This window comes from Anser cygnoides, chromosome 1 (genome assembly GCF_040182565.1).
Source record: "Anser cygnoides isolate HZ-2024a breed goose chromosome 1, Taihu_goose_T2T_genome, whole genome shotgun sequence".
NCBI classification, from domain to species: domain Eukaryota; kingdom Metazoa; phylum Chordata; class Aves; order Anseriformes; family Anatidae; genus Anser; species Anser cygnoides.
In genome coordinates, this window is record NC_089873.1 from 6,988,170 (window position 1) to 7,010,076 (window position 21,907).

Genomic DNA, 21,907 nt, shown 5'->3' on the forward strand with positions numbered 1-21,907 from the left:
TCCTGGTCAAGTCAGGTCTTGTTTTATGGGCAGATTTCAGAGGAAGACGTTTCTGCATTTCAGCAGCACTGGGTGCTGTAGCAGTCAGGGAAAAATGACATGACCCCAAACACCCTTGCCTAACGACTCCACAGCAAGCAAAGGGGACCGGTCGGTGCTTGGTGCTCTGCAGCAGATCAAACGCTCTCCCGTCAGCCCTTGTTTGCACAGCTGCCATGCTCGGAAAAGCCACCTGAAGTCCTTGGTTGCTCTGTTCAGTTCATTCCTCTAAGTCCTAGCTAGCAATTAGATCATTGGTTCATATATGCTATAGTTTCTTATATTCAATCTATAAATACGTATATTAGATTGTTAGATTATTAGATTCAATTATTATCTATGCATTAGATTATTTATATTTTTATTAGATTTTTATATTCTATCTAATCTACAGTTTATAGTTCATGCATGTTATATTGTTCAGGTACAGCACTGCCCCTGTTTGCTCGTGTTGCTGACACCTCCGTAGAAGCACATGAGCAGAATCACAGACTGGAAAGGCCAGAGGGAAAATCCTATAATTTTATTCAGTTGCATCTGCATCGTGCCTTGTGGCTCGTGTCTGCCTGCACAGCTTTCAAACCAGTGCTGCTCTGAATCTGATGAATCCATAATTTCTTTTTCTAGGTTTTTACTAGGATTGATCACTTGTATTTTTTTCTATACTTAAATTTCCCTGATTCTCACTTCCACTTATTTTTTCCCCTTCTTTGTCCCCTGGACTCCAGCAGGTCCTGGGTCTTGTAGCTGAATCTCATGGGAGGTGGCACCTTCCCTTTGCGTCAAACACAGGGGGATTTTGGGGGACACAGTAGGGTGTAGGAGATGGAAGCAGTGTCTGGGATTTGCCAGGAAGGAGGGAGAGCAGCCAGAAAAACATCAAGTGTGACAAAGTGGAGGTTGAAAGAGTGATAAGGGAGATTTCCTCAGCTGGATGTTTCCTTGTTTGCAACAATTTATATAAACTGATCTAAAATGCTTTATCCAAGCCCAGGTTTTGATGTTTGCTTTGGGGGCATTGTCAGCACAGTGCTCCTCCAGGAGAGGGAACTGGAATAATAAGGCTTTGGGTGATCTGCTTCGTCCTCCCATCAGACTGCAGAAAACCCTTTTAGCTTTTCTGCACGCTGCCTTTCCTCTGCAAAGTGAGAACAGCACCTTTGAAAAGAAAAACCCCCAGCAGGTGCTGAGGAGCTTGGGTAGCTGGGCGAGTACTTCTGCTAAGAGAGATCACCATGGGGCTGCACGGAGGCATTCTGAGGGTTAGCAGCATGAATCCCCGAACCTCTGAGATTCACTTGGTGCTTCTAAAAGGGGATAAAAGCAGAGTTAGTAAGCCATCCCCAAATCCCTCCTGATCTGTGACCATCAAGTAGCTGCCGCTGCATGGTGCTTTCCTCGGTTCTCGATTTACCCAAGCATCTGTGCAAGCCAGGAGCATCCGTCCCCATTCCCCGTGTGTCTGGTGCTGCTGAGGAGGGCCTCACACCTTCCCTGCTCCCCTCCGTGCTTTGCAGGGTGGACAAAATGCGGCGTCAGTAACGCACCCGATCCCACAAATCCCGAGGTGGTGTCGTAAAGAACGGTGTCGAGCCAGGGAGGCTTCATTATTTTGTAGCAGGGCTCTAGGCGATTGCTGTCCCGTGTTTTAGAGCAAGGAAAGGGGTGCACGAACTTGTGCAGACTGAGCAAAGAGCAGCAGCGGCTGCTGCTGGCTGCAGTGACCTCTGCTGGGAAGCACACAGCTGCTCGGCTTCACTGGCCCGACCTGCAGCTGGGTCTTACCCGTAGGCTTCTGCCCGAGCTAGCTCCCTTGATTATCGCTATTTTCTAATTTTGAATTCCATTTTCCCTTAAATAGCATATCGTTCGGGATTCCCTCTGAGTATGGAAATGTTGTGCGAGCCAAGCGACGTGCGCTTTGGCAGGAATATTAAGCACTGCGTAACGCCGAGGTGAAGGCCCTGCTGATCATGGGGAGGCTGAGGCAAAGCAGAAATAAATGCCTCTGACCGTCACAGAGAGCCCCTCCAGTGCCAATGGTCGATGGGGTGGCTGTTGTGCATGGCTGTGATGCCCCAGGATATCTTCTTCCAAATATCCTCATCCCTACAGGGTGACTCCTTTTATTCTTTGGGGGTGATTCAGCTTCTGCTGCCTTCTTTCCCTTTCTTCTTGGGTCTTCTATCCCCTGTCTCTCTCCTTCATTCTGCTTTCGTTTCTCTCCCTGAGTCTTTCACCGAGGAATCGCTTTAAAGCTGAGCAAGTGCATCCGCCTTCAGACAGTGCAGCAGCACGGGGCCCATTTGCTTTGCAAATGAGGAAAGGGAGAAGGTCTTGTGGCAGCCCTCAGCCTGCAGCGCTGTGTGTCTGATGGGCTCCTCTCTGCCCTCTGCCACCCCAACTGCTCGTCTTTGTGGGTGCTCCCCCCCCGTCACCCATGGGCGTGCAACCTCTAGGTGTTGCTGGCGGCTGCCTCACAGGGCTTGGGTTGAGTTTGGAGAACCTCCGAGGTTCCCAAAATAAAAAGGAGGCTCTCGAAATAGAAAATAAAAATAGAAATGCAAAGCGTTTGATTTGCCACACGTATATAGAAAGGCATTAATATATGTGTGCGGTAAAAATGTGCTGCAGACTATGTTGGAGGCTTTAAACAGCTATCACTACTGATATTAAAACTACCTTCTCTGTCATGATGGTATCAGGTACACAGACGATCACACGCCTGTGTGTGTGCATAAAGGAAAATGAATAAACATACATAAGAGTTTCCATTAAAAGTGAATATTTGCTGGAAATGCCTTTTGGGAACTAAGAGTGCCTTCAGCTCACTGAAACAAAGCAAAACTGTCCTTGCCCTACTTGCAACCCTTAAGGGACTGTACAAAGCCAAGCGGGTGGTCTATTGGTTTCCTGCTGTCAATAAGAAGAACTTGATTTGTGATGCGGTCTACCAGGAAATTTTGCTAAAATATCACAGGATTTTCCCGATATTTAAGCGAAGTGAAGAGCCTACTCACGTATTTGTTGCTCTGACATCCTGTAGCGTATTGTATTTAGGCTCACTTGTTGTTGATGTTAAATTTCCTGTACATGGAGGTCCTTATATGAACGCAGCTTTTGATGACTGATTGTGGGCATAAATTCAGGTCAGTCGTGATCTTTCTGGTGAATTCAGAGGAAATTGGATTAGTCTCTGTTCTTACGGGAAAGACCCTGCCAGGCGCAGAGGACCTGCTCTCAGCATCATCACACAGACTTTGGGATGATTGGGAGTGCTGAGGACGAGGTCTTGATACATAATTAAGCTTTTTAATTAATCTTCTTGAACCTTGAGACATGTAGAGAGTTCTGCATTTGCTGATAATGCACTTTTACCTTCTTTCTGAGCATGTCCGTATGTTTAATAAGCAGACCGTACATGGCATTTCCCAGATTTGTCTTGCTCTTAAAACAATTGTCTGCAATTGGTGTAATTAATATTCTGCTCCTGGAGTTGTACTGGTTGTCTCTTTAGGACTTGCACAAGTTAAATGCATCCTTTGGAAATTGTTTGTTAAGTATTTAAGGAGCAAACCCAGAGAGGCTTTGCTCTGAGTAGTTAATTATATGTATGTTTAGAGAGATGATTTTTCTCTTTAAAGATAGCATTTTGACAAACCAGAGGTCCTTGAGGCTTGGTGGGAATGATCCATGCCCTTCGCCCACCTGCTGGGCTGTATTTCAAACCTGGTTTCCTTTAGAAGTGAGGTTTATGTCATCGCACGATCTGCCTGTGCATGTCCCTGGTGAGAAGTGTCAGCGGAGGCTCAGCCCTTAGGAGACATCAGAAAATCCACGTGGCAGATCACCAAACTCAGTCACTTTTCAGAAATTCTGTGTTTATGTAACTGCATTCAGAGGGAGAAGAAAGCAGCTCTATGGAGACTAAAGCAATTCTTGGGGGTGATGATTTGAAGGATTTCTTGTTCCATGTCAGGAGGGTGTAGAAAACCCGCCTTTGGACAGAAAGCACGCAGTGCTTAATAACACTGCAGGGAAATTTGGGCATGCAGACTGGGTGTGACATCAGAGTGGGCCAAATTCAGTGGGAAGGAGCATGGGGCTATTGTATGGCCTCTGTACACATGCTCCAGCGTCTGCATGGGGGCAAATCCCTCCAGCCAGCACCCTGCCTCCATCCTCTTGTACCCAGATTTGCCACTGTTTGGAAACTTCAACCTCCAAGCAACCATCTCCATTCATCTGACACGGGGTCTTTAGACCTCTAATGTCCCAAATACCTTACCATTGAACATTTTGACCTCGCAGCAGATTGAGGGAATTTTCTGTGTGTAATAACAGAATTCTGGGCTGTAAAGCACTTGTCGCTGTTTATTTTGGTCAAGATCCTATTTTATGGTGCTGATTGGAGCACTGGCAAGTAGTGTCTAACTAAAAGTAGCCTTCTGTTTTGCAGCCCCTTTTAAAAAAAACTCTATTTAATCTTTTACTTACTTGTCTTATGTTTTTTTCAGGATCAAGCATGAAAATATAGTTGCCCTGGAAGACATCTATGAGAGCCCAAACCATTTATACCTGGTCATGCAATTGTAAGTACTGAACTTAATCAAGTTTCTGTGGCAAAATTGCCAACTCTTCTTGTTCTCATTTTGTTCTTTAGCTCAAAAGATGAGATAAGTGAGAAGTATCTGTCTTGTGTGCTGCTGTCTGCAAAATCTCTGGCTGGTGATTAAAATAAACCTTCAGGTGTGATGGGCTGTATTGTCGCAAAACTGGGAGCTGAGGTGTCTTGTGAATGGTCTTGCAGAAATTAAATCAGAGTAAACAGGGGATCCCTAAGGGATCAGAACTGGCCCCATGTACATGGAATTGCCACACATGGTTTAGTCCTCTGGTGACTCAACAGATACATGGTCTGTCCTGAGCAAGAACTAACCCAAGATGCCACTATGTGCATGGTGGTAGATTTGCAAGAAAGCTTGTCTCAGCAGCAGGACCATCTCATAGCATGTTCCTTGACATGTGTCTCTCACCAGAGTCCCTCTTCCCCATTTTCCCTCCTTGTTCTAAGAAGAACAGGACCCCATCAGGTACGTGATGTGTTGTGGCTGACCTAGCCCTCCTGTCATATCCACTTGGTGGGGAGGAGGGAAGTGATGCTCATGCTTTTTTTTTTTTTTTTTTTTTTTTCTTTCTGAAATCAATTACAAAATATGACAGGAAGTTAAATTTCATCTTAACATCTCGCCTCTCTCTTCCTCAATGACGAGGTCACCTGAAACAAGAGCAGAGCAGATATAGGGCAGAGGGATAAAGTGCATCAGTGAAGAGCCAGGTGTGCTATAGGGGAGCTTGGAGCATCTGACAGAGGCAGCTCTGGAGTTAAATACCCTGCAGGAAGCTGTTGGGGACCAGATGTCATTAGTAGTTATCCTGCTGGCAGTGTGGGAGAAATAGTGCCCTACACATTTTTAGTTTGTGTTTGTAGTCCTACGTTTCTGCCCAAAATGCTGCAAAACAATTTGCACAGGCACGTCAGTGTTATGCAAATTCCAGCACGCCAGCTGGATTGTGGGAAGTACCAGTTTCATGACCAGCTGATTTACAAATCCTTATTTGTGTTTCGGTAATTACTCCTAGTTATTATTAACTTGCTTAATGTAGAGTAACCCTCACTTTTCCAAATTTCTTATGTCCATATCATTGGCTTATCTAAGATGTAGGGCTGTAATTGTAGGTAACACTGAATATGTTAGTATAAACAGAAAGGAATAGAATAGTTCAGCTGGAAGGGACCTTCAGAGATCACCTCGTCCAACTGCCTGACCACCTCAGGGCTAACCAAAATTAAAGAGTATCATGGAGGGCATTGCCCAGATGCCTCTTGACCACTGACAGGCACAGGGCATCAGCCACCTCGTTAGGAAGCCTGTGCCAGTGTGTGACCGCCCTCACATTAAAGAATTTTTTCCTAATGTCCAGGCTGAACCTGCCCCAGTGCACATTTGTGTCATTCCCATGTGTTCCCATGTGCGTTGCTGGTGACCAGGGACAAACTACTTGCTCCCAATTCAACATTTAGCTAGGAAACTATTCCTCCAGTCATAGCTGTGTTTGTAAACCCAGACAAATTATTATTTCCCAAGGACCAAGCATTTAGCTGTTGTAAAGAGACATGGTTTCACCAAAGAGCATGGTGGTGGGACGTCTGGCTGAAGTCAGCAGCTGGGAACCCATCTGGAGAGCTCAGGGCTGTGGCTCCTTCTTCAGCTGGAATGAAGAATCAAAATTTTAGGAACATTTTGTTTGAATTTGGGCACATATCTGAGCGTGACCAAGTGACAGCAATGTAAACTCCCACTCATGCAGAGCTTGTGTGATGAAACTCGTACGTGTTGTGCACTTATTCAGCCTCAGCTATGGGGTAAAACATATTAGCTTAAGATTCTTTTATTAAAGACAGTTAAGAGTGTGTCAGGTTGTTTTTAGCCCTACTCACTGCTGCAAATCAAGACAAGGCTGCGTTGGCCTGTGTTCTGCACAGGCTATATCCTATGAATAACCTTCTGCGCTCTTTCCAAAAAGGGTTGTGCAGTGCCAAGGTGGAGAGGATGAGAGCATGGTCATCCTCGTCACCGTGGGCGTCACATCAAGGATGGTGCAACCTCTGCACCCCCCTTCTGTTCCGAGTTTCCATCAATAGCTGGGATTTGGGGCTGCATCTCTGCAAAGTTCAGAAGACTCAGAATCAATTCTGCATGCCTCCTTTCCCGGTTTCCATCAGGGAGAAGGCATGCATGAATAATCTCTTGTTTCCAAGGTAACACCAACTTGTTGATACAATAGCTCCGAAGCATTGCATGGCATGAGGTATCTATTTGTTTACATCTCTGCCCTATTTATTATTAGATTCCTTGTGGGATTTTTAGCTTCTGATTTTTTTTGTATAACTCTCGTAATCGAGGCAACGGTTATGAACTTTTAAAACTGGGGTTTGGTGTGAAGTAGAAGTGGTTGTGATCAAGCAGGTTCCTGGAAGCCCCATTAAGATAAAAATAATAGGGGGTAAAATTAGGACCAAAGATCTGTATCATGGGCAGAGCAGATCTCAAATCCACGTGCCCTTCTCCGTGACTCACTGCTTTCTAAGCGGGCACATACTCACAACTGCCAAAGGAGATTTTCTGTTGCACGGGCAGCATTTTCATCACCAGCCTTCAGAGCACTCCTTGCAGTTTTGGGGAAAATCCACGTTTACAGCCCCTGAGCATCTCATAGCTCACCGTGGGAGAAGGCTGTTGGAAGCACTCCATACCCCTGTGTATGTTTACCCTCTAGTACATCTGCTATTACTTGAAAGCTGTGCTTGTTAGCCAGCCATCCTAAAGGATAAGTATTGCACCTCGTTTGCTCTGTCAAAGATATGGGCAGGCACAGGTGGCAGTGTCTGTGCTGGAGCTCGTAGGAAAGGAGGTGAAGAGGCGGCTGTCTGCGTCTACTTGATGCTTGATTTATTCCTGCAAGTCCCTCTGGGAGCTGTTCCCAGGGTTAGGTAACTGTTGGTGAATGTCCTGTGTGTTTCCTGGCATGTTCTTGTGGAAATCTCATCTCCAGCTTCGGTTTCAAGCCCTTACTTTTACATACTTTTTATACAAGCCATCATAAAACTGTTTTGTCCCAGCCCTGTTACTGCAAGGTAGAGACCAGCTCAGGGATCTCCAGATCTGACAGCTCAGATTTTCACGTGCTGTCTCCAGCCATTTTCCTGTTTCTTAGAAATGGCGGGGCCATTATTCCTTCTTTTATTTACCTCAAATGCAGGATACCTCAATCCAAGAACAAAGACAAACACCAAAATACTCTGAAGTTTTCATTCGTTCTGGATGCTGGGTGAGATTTCCCCAGAGGATATCAGGGAAGACGGGAAAATAAAGTAATTTCAGAAATAAAAGCTCTATTGAACTATGTCTTGACATGACAGTAAACTTTGTTAGTGAGCAATTGCAGGTTGCTACTGGATCCACGTGGTAAGAATTACCCCACCTGTATTCTAAACTCTCTGCCTCGCTTCATCTTGCCAGTATAAGGAAATTTCCTGTTGTGGTTAGTATTGTTACATGCTAACATTTCATTGGCATAAACGGTCTCTTTGGATATTGATGATTCATCCTCTGCATGCTGGAAAGCCATGCGTAAAAACGGATTTACATAAACACGCATTTTCCGTCTAAGTGCTATGGGACCGTCTGGATGCGCTGTTTCAGAAGGTGCTGCCCGCGCAGGTCAGAACAGATCCCCAAAGCTCGGCTCTGACTTCATCCGTATTGTTTGACTGCATCAGGGCGTGAAGCAGCAAAGTTTGGTCTCCTGAAGGTCTGTGTGCGCCCTCCATTGGGCATGGGCCACGCACGAGTCCCCTCTGTGCCTCCACGGAGATGCGTTGCTCACGGCCACGGCCAAGGGGCTGGAGATGTTGCCTCTCCAGAAGGATATGGGCCACGTTAAAAATCAATGGAGATGCTCTCCTTGCTCTCCTTTATTCAGCCATTTGTTTAAAATGTGTAAGAACGTAATATTTTTGGTATCTCCAATCTTCTGATGAAGTTGAAGTTTGCCCGATGGGTCAGAAGTCAGTAGGGTTGACAAAATGAGATGGACAGACATCAACAACATGTGCCTCACTTCCTTTGGAAAACTGGCTAAAAAAAAGGTCTAACAGGCACCTCCAAAGCTTCTGGCATTCACCTGGCCTGTCCTTAAAAACCTCCAGTCACACTGTCCCCAGGGAATCAACACCGCTGCTTAATGCTGATGGGTATGGAGCATTCCCTAATTACTACATCTTCCGGGCTGCGATTTAAACTTGTGCTGGAAGTCTTATTTCTCTAATTCCTTCTGAAGGTAACAAGGCTGTTCAAATGGCTAAAGGTTACTCTAGCAGGCCCTGCACATAGCTAGGTAAAGTCCTGATTGAATCTCAACACCTACCTTGGAGTTTCTCTGCACTTTTTTCACACCAAGCATAGTGCCAAATTCAGAGAAGTTTCTAATACCAGGGGCTCAGGGCATGCTCCGGTGAAGCTCTACAACATCAGAGCTAAGTTTTGAGATGTTTCAGAAGGACATGGGGGTTTCTAGCAGCACTAATGTCTCAGAGCTGAGAAGAAAGGGAGGCAGGTGCATGGTTCAGGGTCTGGTTTGAGATCTTCGGGATCCTGAGAAGCAAAAGCTCCATCAGTGGGCTCCTTCAACCCAAGAGTGACCTTCTCTGTAGAAGGGCTGTTTTACCCAGATCCTGTCAGTCTGTGTTCCTGATTCCCAAAGAAGCTGGAGGATTTCCCCCAAATGAGGTTGTCTGAGGCCATGTTGTCACTGCTCAGGGCAAGTTTTTATGGAGAGCAGCCTGCTGCAGCTGACCCCGAAATGCTTCTCCCCACCTCTGCAAAAAACAACCCAAACTGAGCTTAATATCCTGACCTCAGGGGTTTTCCAGCTTGACATCTTAATTCTGCTGAATTATTCAGATTTCCAGCACAGAAAAGCCAAGGTGATGGGGGCTCCCCCAGAGCTCATACACAGAGAGCCCAGTCTTTTGCAGACCCAGGGTTTCGGTGCTCCATTTCTGCTGTTTATCAGCTTTCCCCTGCCACACGTAAGCTTGTTATAACCCTGCAAGAGAAGTATCTTAGACAGGCATGCACCTACCTGCAGTACAATCTACAGAAGTTTTTATTATTACTGGAACCTACAGCGCTTGTGATTTTGCTTTCCACCTGTATGCTTTGCAAATAAGCTTGCAAGGCAAGTGGAGTGCTAAGCTGTGATTAAGTGCTGAATTCCCTTTGTTTTTTTTTTGAAAGCCAAATGCCTGAGCACACTCCAAGAGCAGCAGAGCACGGACAGGCTTTGCAAGTGACATTTCAATGAAAATATTCAGCCTCCAAGAAAAACAACAGACAATTGAGGGAAGTGCCTTGTTTGCCAGGTTCCTTAAGGAGCCTAGCAAGGACGCGCTGTGTTACAAAACAGTGATACTCGCGCCAAGCCGCTATCACATCAGGATGCTAATTAAAGCAAAACATAGATCTGCTGCACCGCATTCCTTAGATGGGATTTATTCCGTACTTGTTTTTTGTGCCCATAAAGCATTTTGTAAAAGACAGAAGGAAACATCCCTTCATTCACAATGAGACTTATATGAACAAGAAAAGCCAGCTGAGTTCTTTAGCAGCAGAAAATACTTATGTCCAAGCAGCTGAGAAAAGCCCCTCACATAACTGCTTTCTGCGGATGGTGTATATATTATCATTATTAATAATTATAGTAATGGCAACAGGAGAAACAACTCCAGAAGTGAACAACTCTGGAGCTGATTGACTGGGGGATTCACTTGGTTTTGTGGGATAGGATGGGTTATTTCCAATACTCCTGGCTCATACGAGGCATTTCAAATTAATGCCTGGTACCCACTGAAAATGCACTGGGTCTATGTTGAAAGGATTGCATCCATGCTTCTGGCACCTCATCATGCTGCACGGGAATAAGATGATAAATTTATGTGGCAGTTGGCTCTCAGAGGGTTTATTGACTAGCACACTTTATGGAGGGGCCAGGGAAAGACCTGCTCTCAGTTCCTGGTCAAACAAATGTTCACAAATTTTACTTTTTTAAAAATTAATTATTTATTTATTTTTGAGCAAATGTTGCCTATGAACTACAGCCTGAGGAAGGCTGGTGCACATTTGGGCACACCAGGAAGGAGACTTCAAGTTGCCAAGTGAGCTTTGCTTGGATTTTGACAAGGTTGAGCAGAGCTTTAGGGGCTCTAGTTAGAAAGACTTCGTTTTGACACAGTTTGTGGGATGAAGCATCAATGATGTGGGCAAAAAAGCCTTTGGGAGTCTGCAGTGGAACAAGAAATGGCACTAGCTATGTCCTGTGATTGAGAAAAAGCCTTTTGGTGTTTCTATGGACCAGAGTTTTTTGAACAGGGGATAGGATGCTGCACAAGGAACAGCTCTCCAAGGATGGATCCAGCTGGTGAACACAGAAAATGAAGTGGGACAGCAGCAACAGGGTTGAGTACGTGTGGCACGACTGGGAGAACCAGGTATGACTGTGGGAGAAGTGCTCAGAAAAATGAAGCCTAGGCTCATCACAGCCTTCGATATGGACATATTGCAAGTGTGCACCCAGACTGCAGAGCTGGGATGTTAGACTCTGAACTCTTCCTCACTGCTTGGGCATGTACAACACAGGTTTTGTTTTCAGACCGTTTCTAGTGCTTAATGCAGTCAGAGCATGGGCTATCAGTATAGCTCAAAAAAGGTACGTTTAAAAAAAAAAGCATGCCTTATCAAGGTCTTCAAAGACTTATCGACTGAATAACACAGGTCACCCTGTTGCAAGGTTAAGGGAATTAATCTCACTGTACTTCAGTACTTTCCCACAAGAGCTTTGCAAGTTCTGAGCAATTCATAAACTGACCCCTGGCATCATGCCCCTGGGAAATGGGTGGTAGTTATTAATCCAGCATCAAGTTCACATTTTTGAATTTTGGGAGACGAGATTATTACATCAGTTGAGTTACGCTGATAAGTGCTCAATAGGAAGGACTGTATCTCCTTTTCCATTGGTTGAGGGGTTATAAGCAGACCAGGAAAGATTAATGTCAAGGCAGAGATCAGGGCATGAACAGATTTGTTGGTAACATTGATAGACCACAGAGTGATCTCCAAGATAAATTCTAGACACCTGCAATTGCCAGGATTGGATATGGTCCTAAAAGTGCAATACGCTCTCATCAGCTGGTCCTAGCTGCCCTGAGGACTTGGGCTTCTGTTTGCTTGTGGCTCTGGCAGGACTTTTAGTAGCTCCTGCTCCCCTGTCCTCTCCAAACAAAGCACCTTCTCCTGGGAATGGCGATGAACAGCAGCCCTGTTGCTTCCTTGCAACTGTTTTATGTCTAAGGATTTCAGCCCTGGTTAGGAGCGGGACATTTTACAGTCCTTGTACATCAGTGTAGCCTTGCCTCAGAGAGAGAGAAATGAGAATCTTCTTCTTCTTGGGGACTGTGAAGGACTTTCTCATGATGATTTCCAAAACCTTTTGTAGGCAGTCACCTTCAAGAGGTGCAGACAAATGCCAATGTCCTTGCTCCTAAAATTGCACTCTTTATCAATGGCTTAGTATGAAGAGTCTCATATGGACTCTGACACATTAGCAAGGCAACACTGAATTTTTTTATTTTCAATCAAAGTGCTGTGCTACACCTGATGAGGAGTGATCCTTTTTCTTCTGTAGCCTTGGGAATGAAGAGATAATAGAGAAATTTTTCCACATTTTCCTTGAACAGACACCGTTGTAATGTTGTTTCCTTTTGCAGAAATGTGAACGATTCAGATGAAAATGGATCTTTTCTTTAAGAGATTTATTGTTGTGAAACTGCTCCTGTCAATAAAGATAACAAGAGGTTTGTCCAAACCTCCCAATAAACCTTGTTCTAAAGTATTATTCTTAAAAGTTGCAGAAAGACTTGGAGGGCTCATAAATCAGACGGGCATACGATTATCTTCGGTGAATACAGTAGAGTCCTTTTTGAGGGTACTCATTCAGGGCCATTCCTCCTCCTTACTGCAAACCCTAACACACTCCCCAAAGAAGGGAATGAGGGAAGGGAATGAGCCCAAAATGAAAAACTTGCTTTGTGTAACGTCCAGTCTCCAGCAAGGACTGGCAGCAAATCCTTAAGGCAAAAGTATGTGAGTTGATTGTTGCCTTTTTTTTTTTTTTTTTTTTTTTTACAGCGATAGCAAAATTTTGGCAGTATCGACTTGAGTCTCTTCCATCAGCAGCTCCTTTGCTAACTCCCCACTGCAGCTGGGCACGGGGGCATACGTGCCCCTATTGTATAGCTTGGGCTGGCGTAGGCGATTTGCAGGGCAGCAATATATATCCGCCAGCAACCCTTTATAATATCACTGCTTCTCTGAGAGCAGGAGTGGGGCCTTTCTCTCCGAACAGCAGGCAGGTGGCTATTTAGAGCGCTAGCAATTTACACTCCATTCTGTTGGCTTTGGATAACCATCTCATTTCTTTCATGCCTTGCCCACAAGTTTCATCGCCGCCGATGTTTGCGTAGTAACTGAATTGCTCTCGCACATTTAGTTCTGCATCTCTCGGTACCTGGTAATTTACGCTGTGGTGCACTTACTGCCTGCACTAAAATCAATTAAATAGCTGGTGTTGGCTTCAGGAGGAAGGGGCTTTGCAGCAAGGCAGATAATAAACGTTAAATCTATATATGCCCCAGCATGAGAATTCATTATGAGACGGTAGGATGCCTCTTGGGCACTATGCGGAGGCATTCTGATTAAATGGTTACACGCCCTTAAACAGAAAAGGACTTTCATAACAGCCTGGAAAGCTTTGAATTGAAATAACGTGGCACTGAAGCAAAATGCAAAATTAAAATCACTGCTCACAGGTTTGTCCTTTAACGTGGTGGCACTGTTATTGAAAGTTGTTTTTCCCTCTGAGTTGTCTTCTGGAGGAAGGCTGTACAGGCTGGAGACAGTAGGAGGCTCACAACAGTTTCATGTCAGTGTGTACCAGAAGATATCTAATGGATTTGTGGCCAAAAAAACGCTTAATTTCCCAAGCATATCTCAGCTTCAACCCTTCTTTAAGGTAATATAGTCAGGTTATTCTGCTCCAGAGCCTATAAGACAGCCAGTGTTGCACTAACTTGCAGTTGTATTTTTATTGTCTTATCAAGAGGCTCTGTGTAAAACTTTTGGAAGACCCCATCAAGCAAGGTGATGATGAAGCATTATTACCCCATACAAAAGCTTTTTGTATTCACTCTGAAAGAGACGATCTTTTGCTTTACTTTTTTTTTTTTTTCTTCTGGAACCTTCCCCCAAAGACTCTACACAGCACATATTTTCAAAGCCAGGGAGATTCATACAGCTTTATGTGGCTGGGGTCAGGACTCTAAATGGGATTATGTAAAATGTAGATTTTTTAATGGAAATACCAGTTCCTGTCTAAAATCCTGTTTTGACTTTCTTTGGTAGTGCTGTGGTTACCTCTTTTGAAAGAAACAATTTTCATAGAGCTAAAGAAGTTCTTGCCACAGTTTTCTGCTTTAAACATTCTCCCTTGGAAAAGTTTTGAATGGAAAAAAAATCTGGAGTTGATTTTTATATTTTTTCCACCTGAAACAGTGGTTAAGTCTGTTGTAGCCAAACTTTTACTTTTTTAAGCATTTTATAGAAAAAGAAAATACTGTCACTGGTGAAGCTTTTCTTTGATGCATTTATAGAACATGTGCTCTTTTTATTCTGATCATGCTGCATGTTTATATCTTAACCTGTAAAGGCTGTTTTTCCCTTAAACTGGAGGAAAAGAGAGTTAAGAGGCCCAAACCCTTGTGTCTCTATTTTTCTTCTTCTCTTAGACAAAATTCCCATTTGTGCCTGTGTGATCCTGGTGTAGTTGTCAACGAATTTCTAGACTGGAGTGCTGAAAATGTTTTGGAGGAGTTTGATGTTTATTCTGTCTGATTATTCTCTTAGTAGCATTTAACCATTTCATAATTCTTTTTTCTTAATCCCCAATTGATAATACTCCAAGGAGCGCTTGGGTTGGAGGTAGGGAAGCCTTTAAATGTCCATGAAAAGAAGATATTTCTTCCAAAAATGTATTGTAATGAAAAAGAACTCAGAAACATTCTTAAACCCACTGAAAGAAAGTGGAGATATTAAGACCTACTTAAGCATACAAAGAGATAAAATAAATAAATAAATAAAAAACACTAAGAACTGTGGTTTAAATTCCTACATTAAAGTCAGTTAGCAAAATGAAATTTTCACTATGCACCCCCGCCTTAGATTTTCTGCCAATAAAACTCTGACGTGAGTCTCTTACAGCTCCTGAAAAAGGGAGAAAAAGAGCCAAGCACCCGTCTGGGCACCATGGGGAAGCTCCATGTGGTGGTGGTGGGATCTGCGCTTGGTCCTAAGGGTCACCCCATTGCCAGATGCCACCAGCCAGCAGAAATGCAACAAAAAGAAGTGATAGTGAGAGCACAGAGGAGAGGAAAATGACCTTATTCTGACTGCACACCAGTGTTATCTGCAGGAATATTTATCTCCTTGCAGCCTAGGGTCTCTTCCATTGACTCATGCTGGGTTTCTTGTGAGCATCGGGCAGCACCATTCGTAGAAAGCACTGCTGACATTTTGCGTCTCAGGGCTGGAAACCCTCTGCCAGAAGCTTTTAAATCTACTCTTTTCAGACAGTTTCTCAGCTGGATTTGCCATGTAAAGGGTTTTCTTCACCTTGGAGCTGTCTTGCCTAGTTTGATAGGTGGCGAGGGAAATGAAGGAAATGTAGGTAAGATTTCTGTCACTGGAGATCAGGTAACTCTTCAGACTGTGCCAAATGAAATATAATTTAAAAAATTCTGTCTGGGGAAAGACATTTTATCTCACACCCTTTTCATCCTGGAGCTCAACTCATTTGTGTGTACGTTCAAAAGTTTAATGCGAAAAAGGCAATTTGCACAACAGTATGGTCAAAAAGAGAAAGAAGAGAAGATTAAAATAACTAATGTAGTCGCTGTCTGTGGACAGTGCCCTGAATATACTTTTCCCTGGAGCACACTGCTAAATGTGACCAAGATAGTCACTCAGTATGTTACCCCTGTGCCTGAGCTTCTTTACCTGCCCACACATGTGCTCCCAGCTTGCTCTGTTTGTGCTCATCTTCATCCGAGATGTTCTTCCTGCACCACCACAGCTTGTCACACTTTCTGCTCTCCAGAACTGCTACAGCACCTCAGGACAGGGACATCCCAAGGGGGAACTGCTCGTGATACTCATCTCCTGTTCTGCCGCAGGTCCCCTAAAGCTGCTCTGTACCTTACAACCCATTGGATGCTGGTGGGAGACAGGTGCAGGAGTATTTTATTGCTCGTTTGCTTTTCCTGTTGTATGACAGCCTCCGGCAAGGCAAATGACACAATGGTGAGGCTCTAAAGTCCTAAAGGACCAGTTGGCTCTGAATTCCAGCACTCAGGGGCAGGGGCAGAGGCAGAGGAGGCAGCTCACGTCTTGAAAGAGGAGGAGGAAAAAGCAGAAGCTGAACCATATGGTACAAAAAGTAGAAGCAGACACAGTATCTCAGTGGTAGGTGCTCGTTAGACTGCTTCTGATGTGCTGGGAAGACTGAGTGTATTCTGCTAGAGGGATTGCAGTGTTCTTGTATAAGCTAAAAAACCTAGCAGTGCAGAGTGGGTAAGGGACAGGTCTCTATCTATGGAAAAATATTCCAGCTGTTTTCCAGAAACGTGTAACAAGATCCAGGGGCTGCTGGTCTCCAGAGTCTTGAGAAGATGTTTTTGTGGTTAGAGCACACAGGTCTGAAAATCTGGAGCTCTTGTCTTACTCTGTCATTGATTTATGTTGTGGTCTCTGGTCATTTTGTCTTCTAATTTCCCTGCCCACAGAAAGGGAATACTTTCCTAATTAATTCTGGGTAAGATTATTTTTTTTTTCCTCAAGTCAGTGCTACTCTTTGTGCAGTAGGTTGTTACAAGAAATAAGAGTGCTGCAGTCTGGCCTCTGGCTTTGTCCACCGAGGAGCACTGCAGTATGACTAGGGATGAGTAAAAGCCAACGGGTTTTCTTGCTGGGACCTGTGACTATTCTGAAAAACATATTCAGCGATGCCTTGATCCATACTATTTTTTTCTGTAGGTACCCTTTGCAGTAGCTTTTTCCCTCTATCCTGTCTTTCTAGGCAGAAACCTATACAGATCATATCCCAGGCTGCCCACAGTGGCGCAGTGTATAATAGCATGACCAGTGATGGACATCATCGTCTCATAGATTTATTTATCCTTATGGTGTTGCTATGTGGAAATGTAAAACAGCAGCAGTATGACATCCAAAGTTAAAAAATCCACTTAAACAAAGTCAGGATGTCACCTACTGTGTGCAGATGTGGCTGCAGCCAAATGCATCAAGCCAGTGATGGAAGGTGGCAATGAGAGGCATCAATAAAAACTTCATTCAGGGAGAAATATAAAAAAGCAATTTAAACCCAGGCAGAATGAAGACCGAACAGCAGTATCCAGAATTTGAATATCCTTTTCTTTATGTTGCAGGTAGGTGGAAATGGTTATTGCAAATAAGGGGATGAAGGCGCACTGTGTTCTAGGACATGGTACAGCGGGCTGGCTCAAAGTGATGGATGCCCCAGGACGCATTGCAATGAGAAGATAACTAGTCATTGGTCCTATGTCTGAAATAGTTATTGGCCTCAATAGACAATAAACACCAAAAGAAGCCTTCATAGAAGGATCCTTGGGGGCATGAGAGCCTTAGACTTGATATATAAGCCTTCAGACCCTCAGACCCTGCTGGGAAGCTTGCCTAGGTCCAGGCTGTGCTTGGGCGTCTTCTTCTCACTCTGGGGAGTGGCTATGAATGCAGTGGTACATATGCAAGGAATGACCTTTTTGGCTACATCTATCCTAGTAAAATTAAAAGGTCTGTATTGGTGTAATTCACTGAGATGCATCCAGGCACTGGTAGGAGTACAGCTGGGCATGGGGAGCAACACCTCTGTGCCTCTGCTCCCATTTGGGAAGTGAGAATAACAGCCCTCTCTGCCATTTACGAGGGCTGTAAGGATAAATACATTAAACTCTGCAATGCCTTGAGATAATAATATCAGTCTAGGCATGCAAGTGCCTCAGACAAATCCTGTGTGCAAAAGCCAAGTTGTTGAAAGCACAACTTTTGGCACAGTGAAACTGCTTGAAGGAGACTTTAGTTTGATTTCAAAGGGTTTCTGAGAATAACTGTTCTGAATCCTGCTTCCTCCCTGAAAAAAATAAATGCATAGTGTCACGAAAAAGACATTAAAAGAGGAAAATCAAAGCAGTTGGAAGATTACTCCTGGTTTGGCTTTTTAGATTTGAGAAGCACACATCAATTCATCTGTTGAGCATTGTTGGTCTGGCACTGGTATGACTGTCTGTTGCCCTGCAACACAAATCACTGCTGCAAAAGCTTCTTCAGGACACAGTTATTTATAATCATGGAATCACAGAATAGTTTGGGTTGGAAGGGACCTTAAAGATCATCTAATTCCAGCCCCCTGCCATGGGCAGGGACACCTCCCCCAGCCCAGACTGCCCCCAGCCCCATCCAGCCTGGCCTTGGGCACTGCCAGGGATGGGGCAGCCACAGCTCCTCTGGGCAGCCTGGGCCAGGGCCTCACCACCCTCTGAGTGAAGAATTTCTTCCTAATGTCTAATCTAATCTAAATTTACTGTCTTTCAATTTAGAGTCTTTACCCTTTGCCCCATCACAACACACCCTGTTAAAATGTCTGCCCCCATCATTCTTGTAGCCCCTCTTTAAATATCAGAGAGCTTTAAGTATTTAAGAGCTTTCTGGCTCCGAAACAATTCAAACTTCAGTCTGTCCACCGTCTCATCACTGGCATGGACATGGTTTTAGAATTAGCTTACAGAGGTCCATTCTGCGACCCAGCTCCTACCTGGGGATGTCAGCCCTTATGCAGCCGCAGACACCTGCATGGTGGTGAAGTCTGTCCCAACTGCAGGACAAGGGGAGCAGGAAAAGGGAGAGGGAACCTGAATCATTAGCAGGAAAATTGGCCTTCTGTATGCATGACACCCTCCATGTACCATCAATCATGCATGCACCACATCATGTGGCTGTTAGTGCAAAATTTACTTGCTGTTTGCTATTGACATCTTGGTAGTAAATTACATTCATGGCCTCCGGGTTCTGGTCCTGTTGAATAGTTATTTGCAAAGCAAAGGAAACACATACTGTTTTTCTTCTATTTAGACTCTGAATGCATAAAATATTCTCTTTTCAGTCTGAGCATGCAGGTGCCCTTTAGAATGTGAATATTAACATTGCTTATGGAAAACATACTTTATTTCTAGGTAGTTATTTCTCATGTAACAACGCTTCTTAGAGAATTCAACATTATTTATGTTTCTCAGAGAAGCTCCTAAAATAAAAGCTGTCCTACTTTCCTTAATCTTGAATCCTCACTTGGTAGATCGCATCAGATTTCAGTGCAATTCTGTCTCGTACAATTAACCTGTGAGGAAAAAAATCCCCAAACCTTCACCTTGTGAAACTCACTGGGCCAGATAGATGAAAAGCAGGCACAATTGCTTCTAAGATTTTACTTCTGGTGATGTATTTACAATTACTTTTGAAAATTCAGAAACATTATGTTCTGACAGATAATGGATAATCAAAATTTTAAGAAAGAAGTCCTGTAATTAGAAACAAAGAAGCAAAGTTTAACCTGCACCAACAGCTAAATTAGACATAATGAGACTTGTCCAAGGTTCTTTCATCAGGTATTTTGTTTGCTGGAGTGATGCCTTTGCATCCTGGCTGTGCCACAGGATCTGCCTGTTCTTGGAGTTCCTCTGATGTATATGACGTACAAGATTTCCCTTTATTAGCCCCATCTTTTAATTACTTGTCCGGGTGTCTGGAGGGGCTTTGCCTTGGCTCCTGCAGAGAGGCAATGCGATGGTGTCAGGCCACGCAGGGCGTTCCAGCCAGCCTTCTGCAGATGAATCATCTGAAGGGCTCTTTCTGAAAGGCTGGGCTCTTGCATTTGTTTCATTCTCCTTGGTGAGCTGAAAATAGTGTGTATTGTTCTCATAATCCTTAGCAACTTGAAAACTGCCATAAATTGAATTCTTAATCTTTACCTACAGCAAGAAAATAGGCTAATTCAGTTATTCCTGCAGTTACTTAGCTAATGCTAATTAACTGGGATTTTGATGGCTTTGTTTTTTTCAGCAGTTTTCTAAACATTTCACTTATCATTTCAACGAGTCCTTTACAAGTCTAAGCCATAGTGAATAGCCTTGTTTCTACGGTGCACATTTTTAAGTCAGAGCAACATATGTAAAAATACATGTACAGGAAAAAAGACCTACTCCCACAATCTCATTAATCATAGATTAGCAAGATTCCTAATAGGTTGGATATGCTTTTTGTGAGGATTTTTTTTTTTATATAGCCATGTCACAGGGCAGAAATAAATGAAGATGATGTTGAGAAGTGGTGGTACAACTACAATTTAAACATATTTGTGTAGTTGTAGGTTACAGGTCAGAAAATACATACCCACCAGACCTAGCTATTATTCCTAGAATTTATCTGGAGGACTGTGAATCCAGCTTTGGATATTTTGAGGACTATTTTGAGCTGCATTTGCTTTGTTTCCCCTGAAATCTTCTTCTCAACAGAGTTAGAAACAACGTGTTGAATGACTTAGACAGGGTCAGAAAGATCAGGTGAAGGATCAGGTGTATCTTTGTGCATAACTTCAGTCTGATGCTAATCGCTAAAGGTTTATAGGCTGCAGTAGGGAAGGTCATCTTTTGGGTAACCAGTGCAAGTGGCCACACACTACTTAATACAGAGGGAGCACCATGTATGCGCCTGCATAATGGCAGATTTTGCCCTCAAAAACTAGTGAATGGTTGTTCTATGTGGCTATTATACGGCTGTGATGATCCAGTGCTTACTACCAGTTTAGGGAGGGGTCACATTTATGTCTTGAAACCCTGTAGCCTCGGTGATTTCCACCCTGTTCTGGCTTCTGATTTCAACTGCATTGAGCAAAGGCTTGCGTCTCCTATCCGAAGTGCATTAAGCGATGGACTGGTGAAAATTAACAACCATCAGATCTGGGAGCATTAGATAATCTCTTTGCACATTCAGTAAGGAACGTCCTCCTTTTACTGTAAGAACCAGATGCCTCAAAGAGATCTTCAAGGACTGTGCAGGGACTGAAAGCAAGACAGAAGAGGAACAGGAATAGTGGGATGAGGTTGTGGGCGAGGAGCACAGATCTGCTTTTGGTGCCCAGCTGAGGAGCAGCTATTGGCTCTGACACTCAATGGACTTTCCTCAGCCCTATTTCTATGCCTTGTGGCACGCAGCTAAGCATGCCCATGCTCACATCTAGGGGCACAACCTGCTAGTGCTGACAGCAGCCAGAATTCTTCTCCTAACTTTGACAGGATCCCTCCCAGATTAGGTTTTGCCTCTGGATGGAACTGTAATAACTGAAACACTTCCAGCATTTCATGGGACAGTGAAGTGCTTGTGATATGCTAGGGAATTAGAAAAAAAAAAAAAAAGCAAACAAATTTCCCATATAAAATGTCTAGGTAAAGCCTGTACAGGTGGGAATAGACCAAGCCTGATACTCACAGTAAAGAATCCTGCATAGTTCTTCTGGCTGGATTGGTTTGCTAAATAAAGAGTGGAAGGGGCTCGTTTGTGGCCCTCAGGACAAGTGTCCTGATGGACAGGCCTGCATCTGCTCAGCCTATGCACATCCTGCTCTGCATCCCAGCTACATGGATGCCACAGAGCTTTGGGCCCTTGTTTTCCTCCAGGTTTCAGAAGGTGCCGTGGTGGCCCTCACACTTGATCACTATGTTGTTGTTTTCTTCTCAGATCAGACTGTCTCAATGGGCATAAAGGACTGTGGTGAAGTCCTCCGTGATAGTGTGTGTGAGTTACACGACCTGGGGAGCAGCACGGGAAGCTGGAGGTGTTGGAGAGAGATCTTGTTGCAGTGATCCGGAACAGTCATGTTGTGAGCTAAGAGAGTATCCATGAACCTCAGGCATTTGGTGCTTAAGTGAATGCTTAAGATCATTTCCTGGCCTTCATTTAGCTGGTGTTGTACAAGTGTCCCATATCTCCCTCCCAACAGGAGAACCCTGAGTCCTGAAATCTGATCTATATGGTCAGATCCTCAAGCAAAT

At 44.1% G+C, this 21,907-nt stretch overlaps 1 protein-coding gene across 4 annotated transcripts in view; it reads left to right on the forward strand.

Annotated features, from left to right (window-relative positions):
- The window catches only part of CAMK1D (calcium/calmodulin dependent protein kinase ID), a 220,608-nt gene that overhangs the window by 127,895 nt on the left and 70,806 nt on the right, over positions 1 to 21,907 (forward strand). For all 4 annotated transcript variants that reach the window (XM_048062699.2, XM_048062698.2, XM_048062700.2 and 1 more), the window contains exon 3: positions 4,557 to 4,631. In XM_048062699.2, coding sequence (XP_047918656.1) covers positions 4,557 to 4,631 — 75 coding nt within the window. The remainder of the gene's footprint in view (positions 1 to 4,556; positions 4,632 to 21,907) is intronic.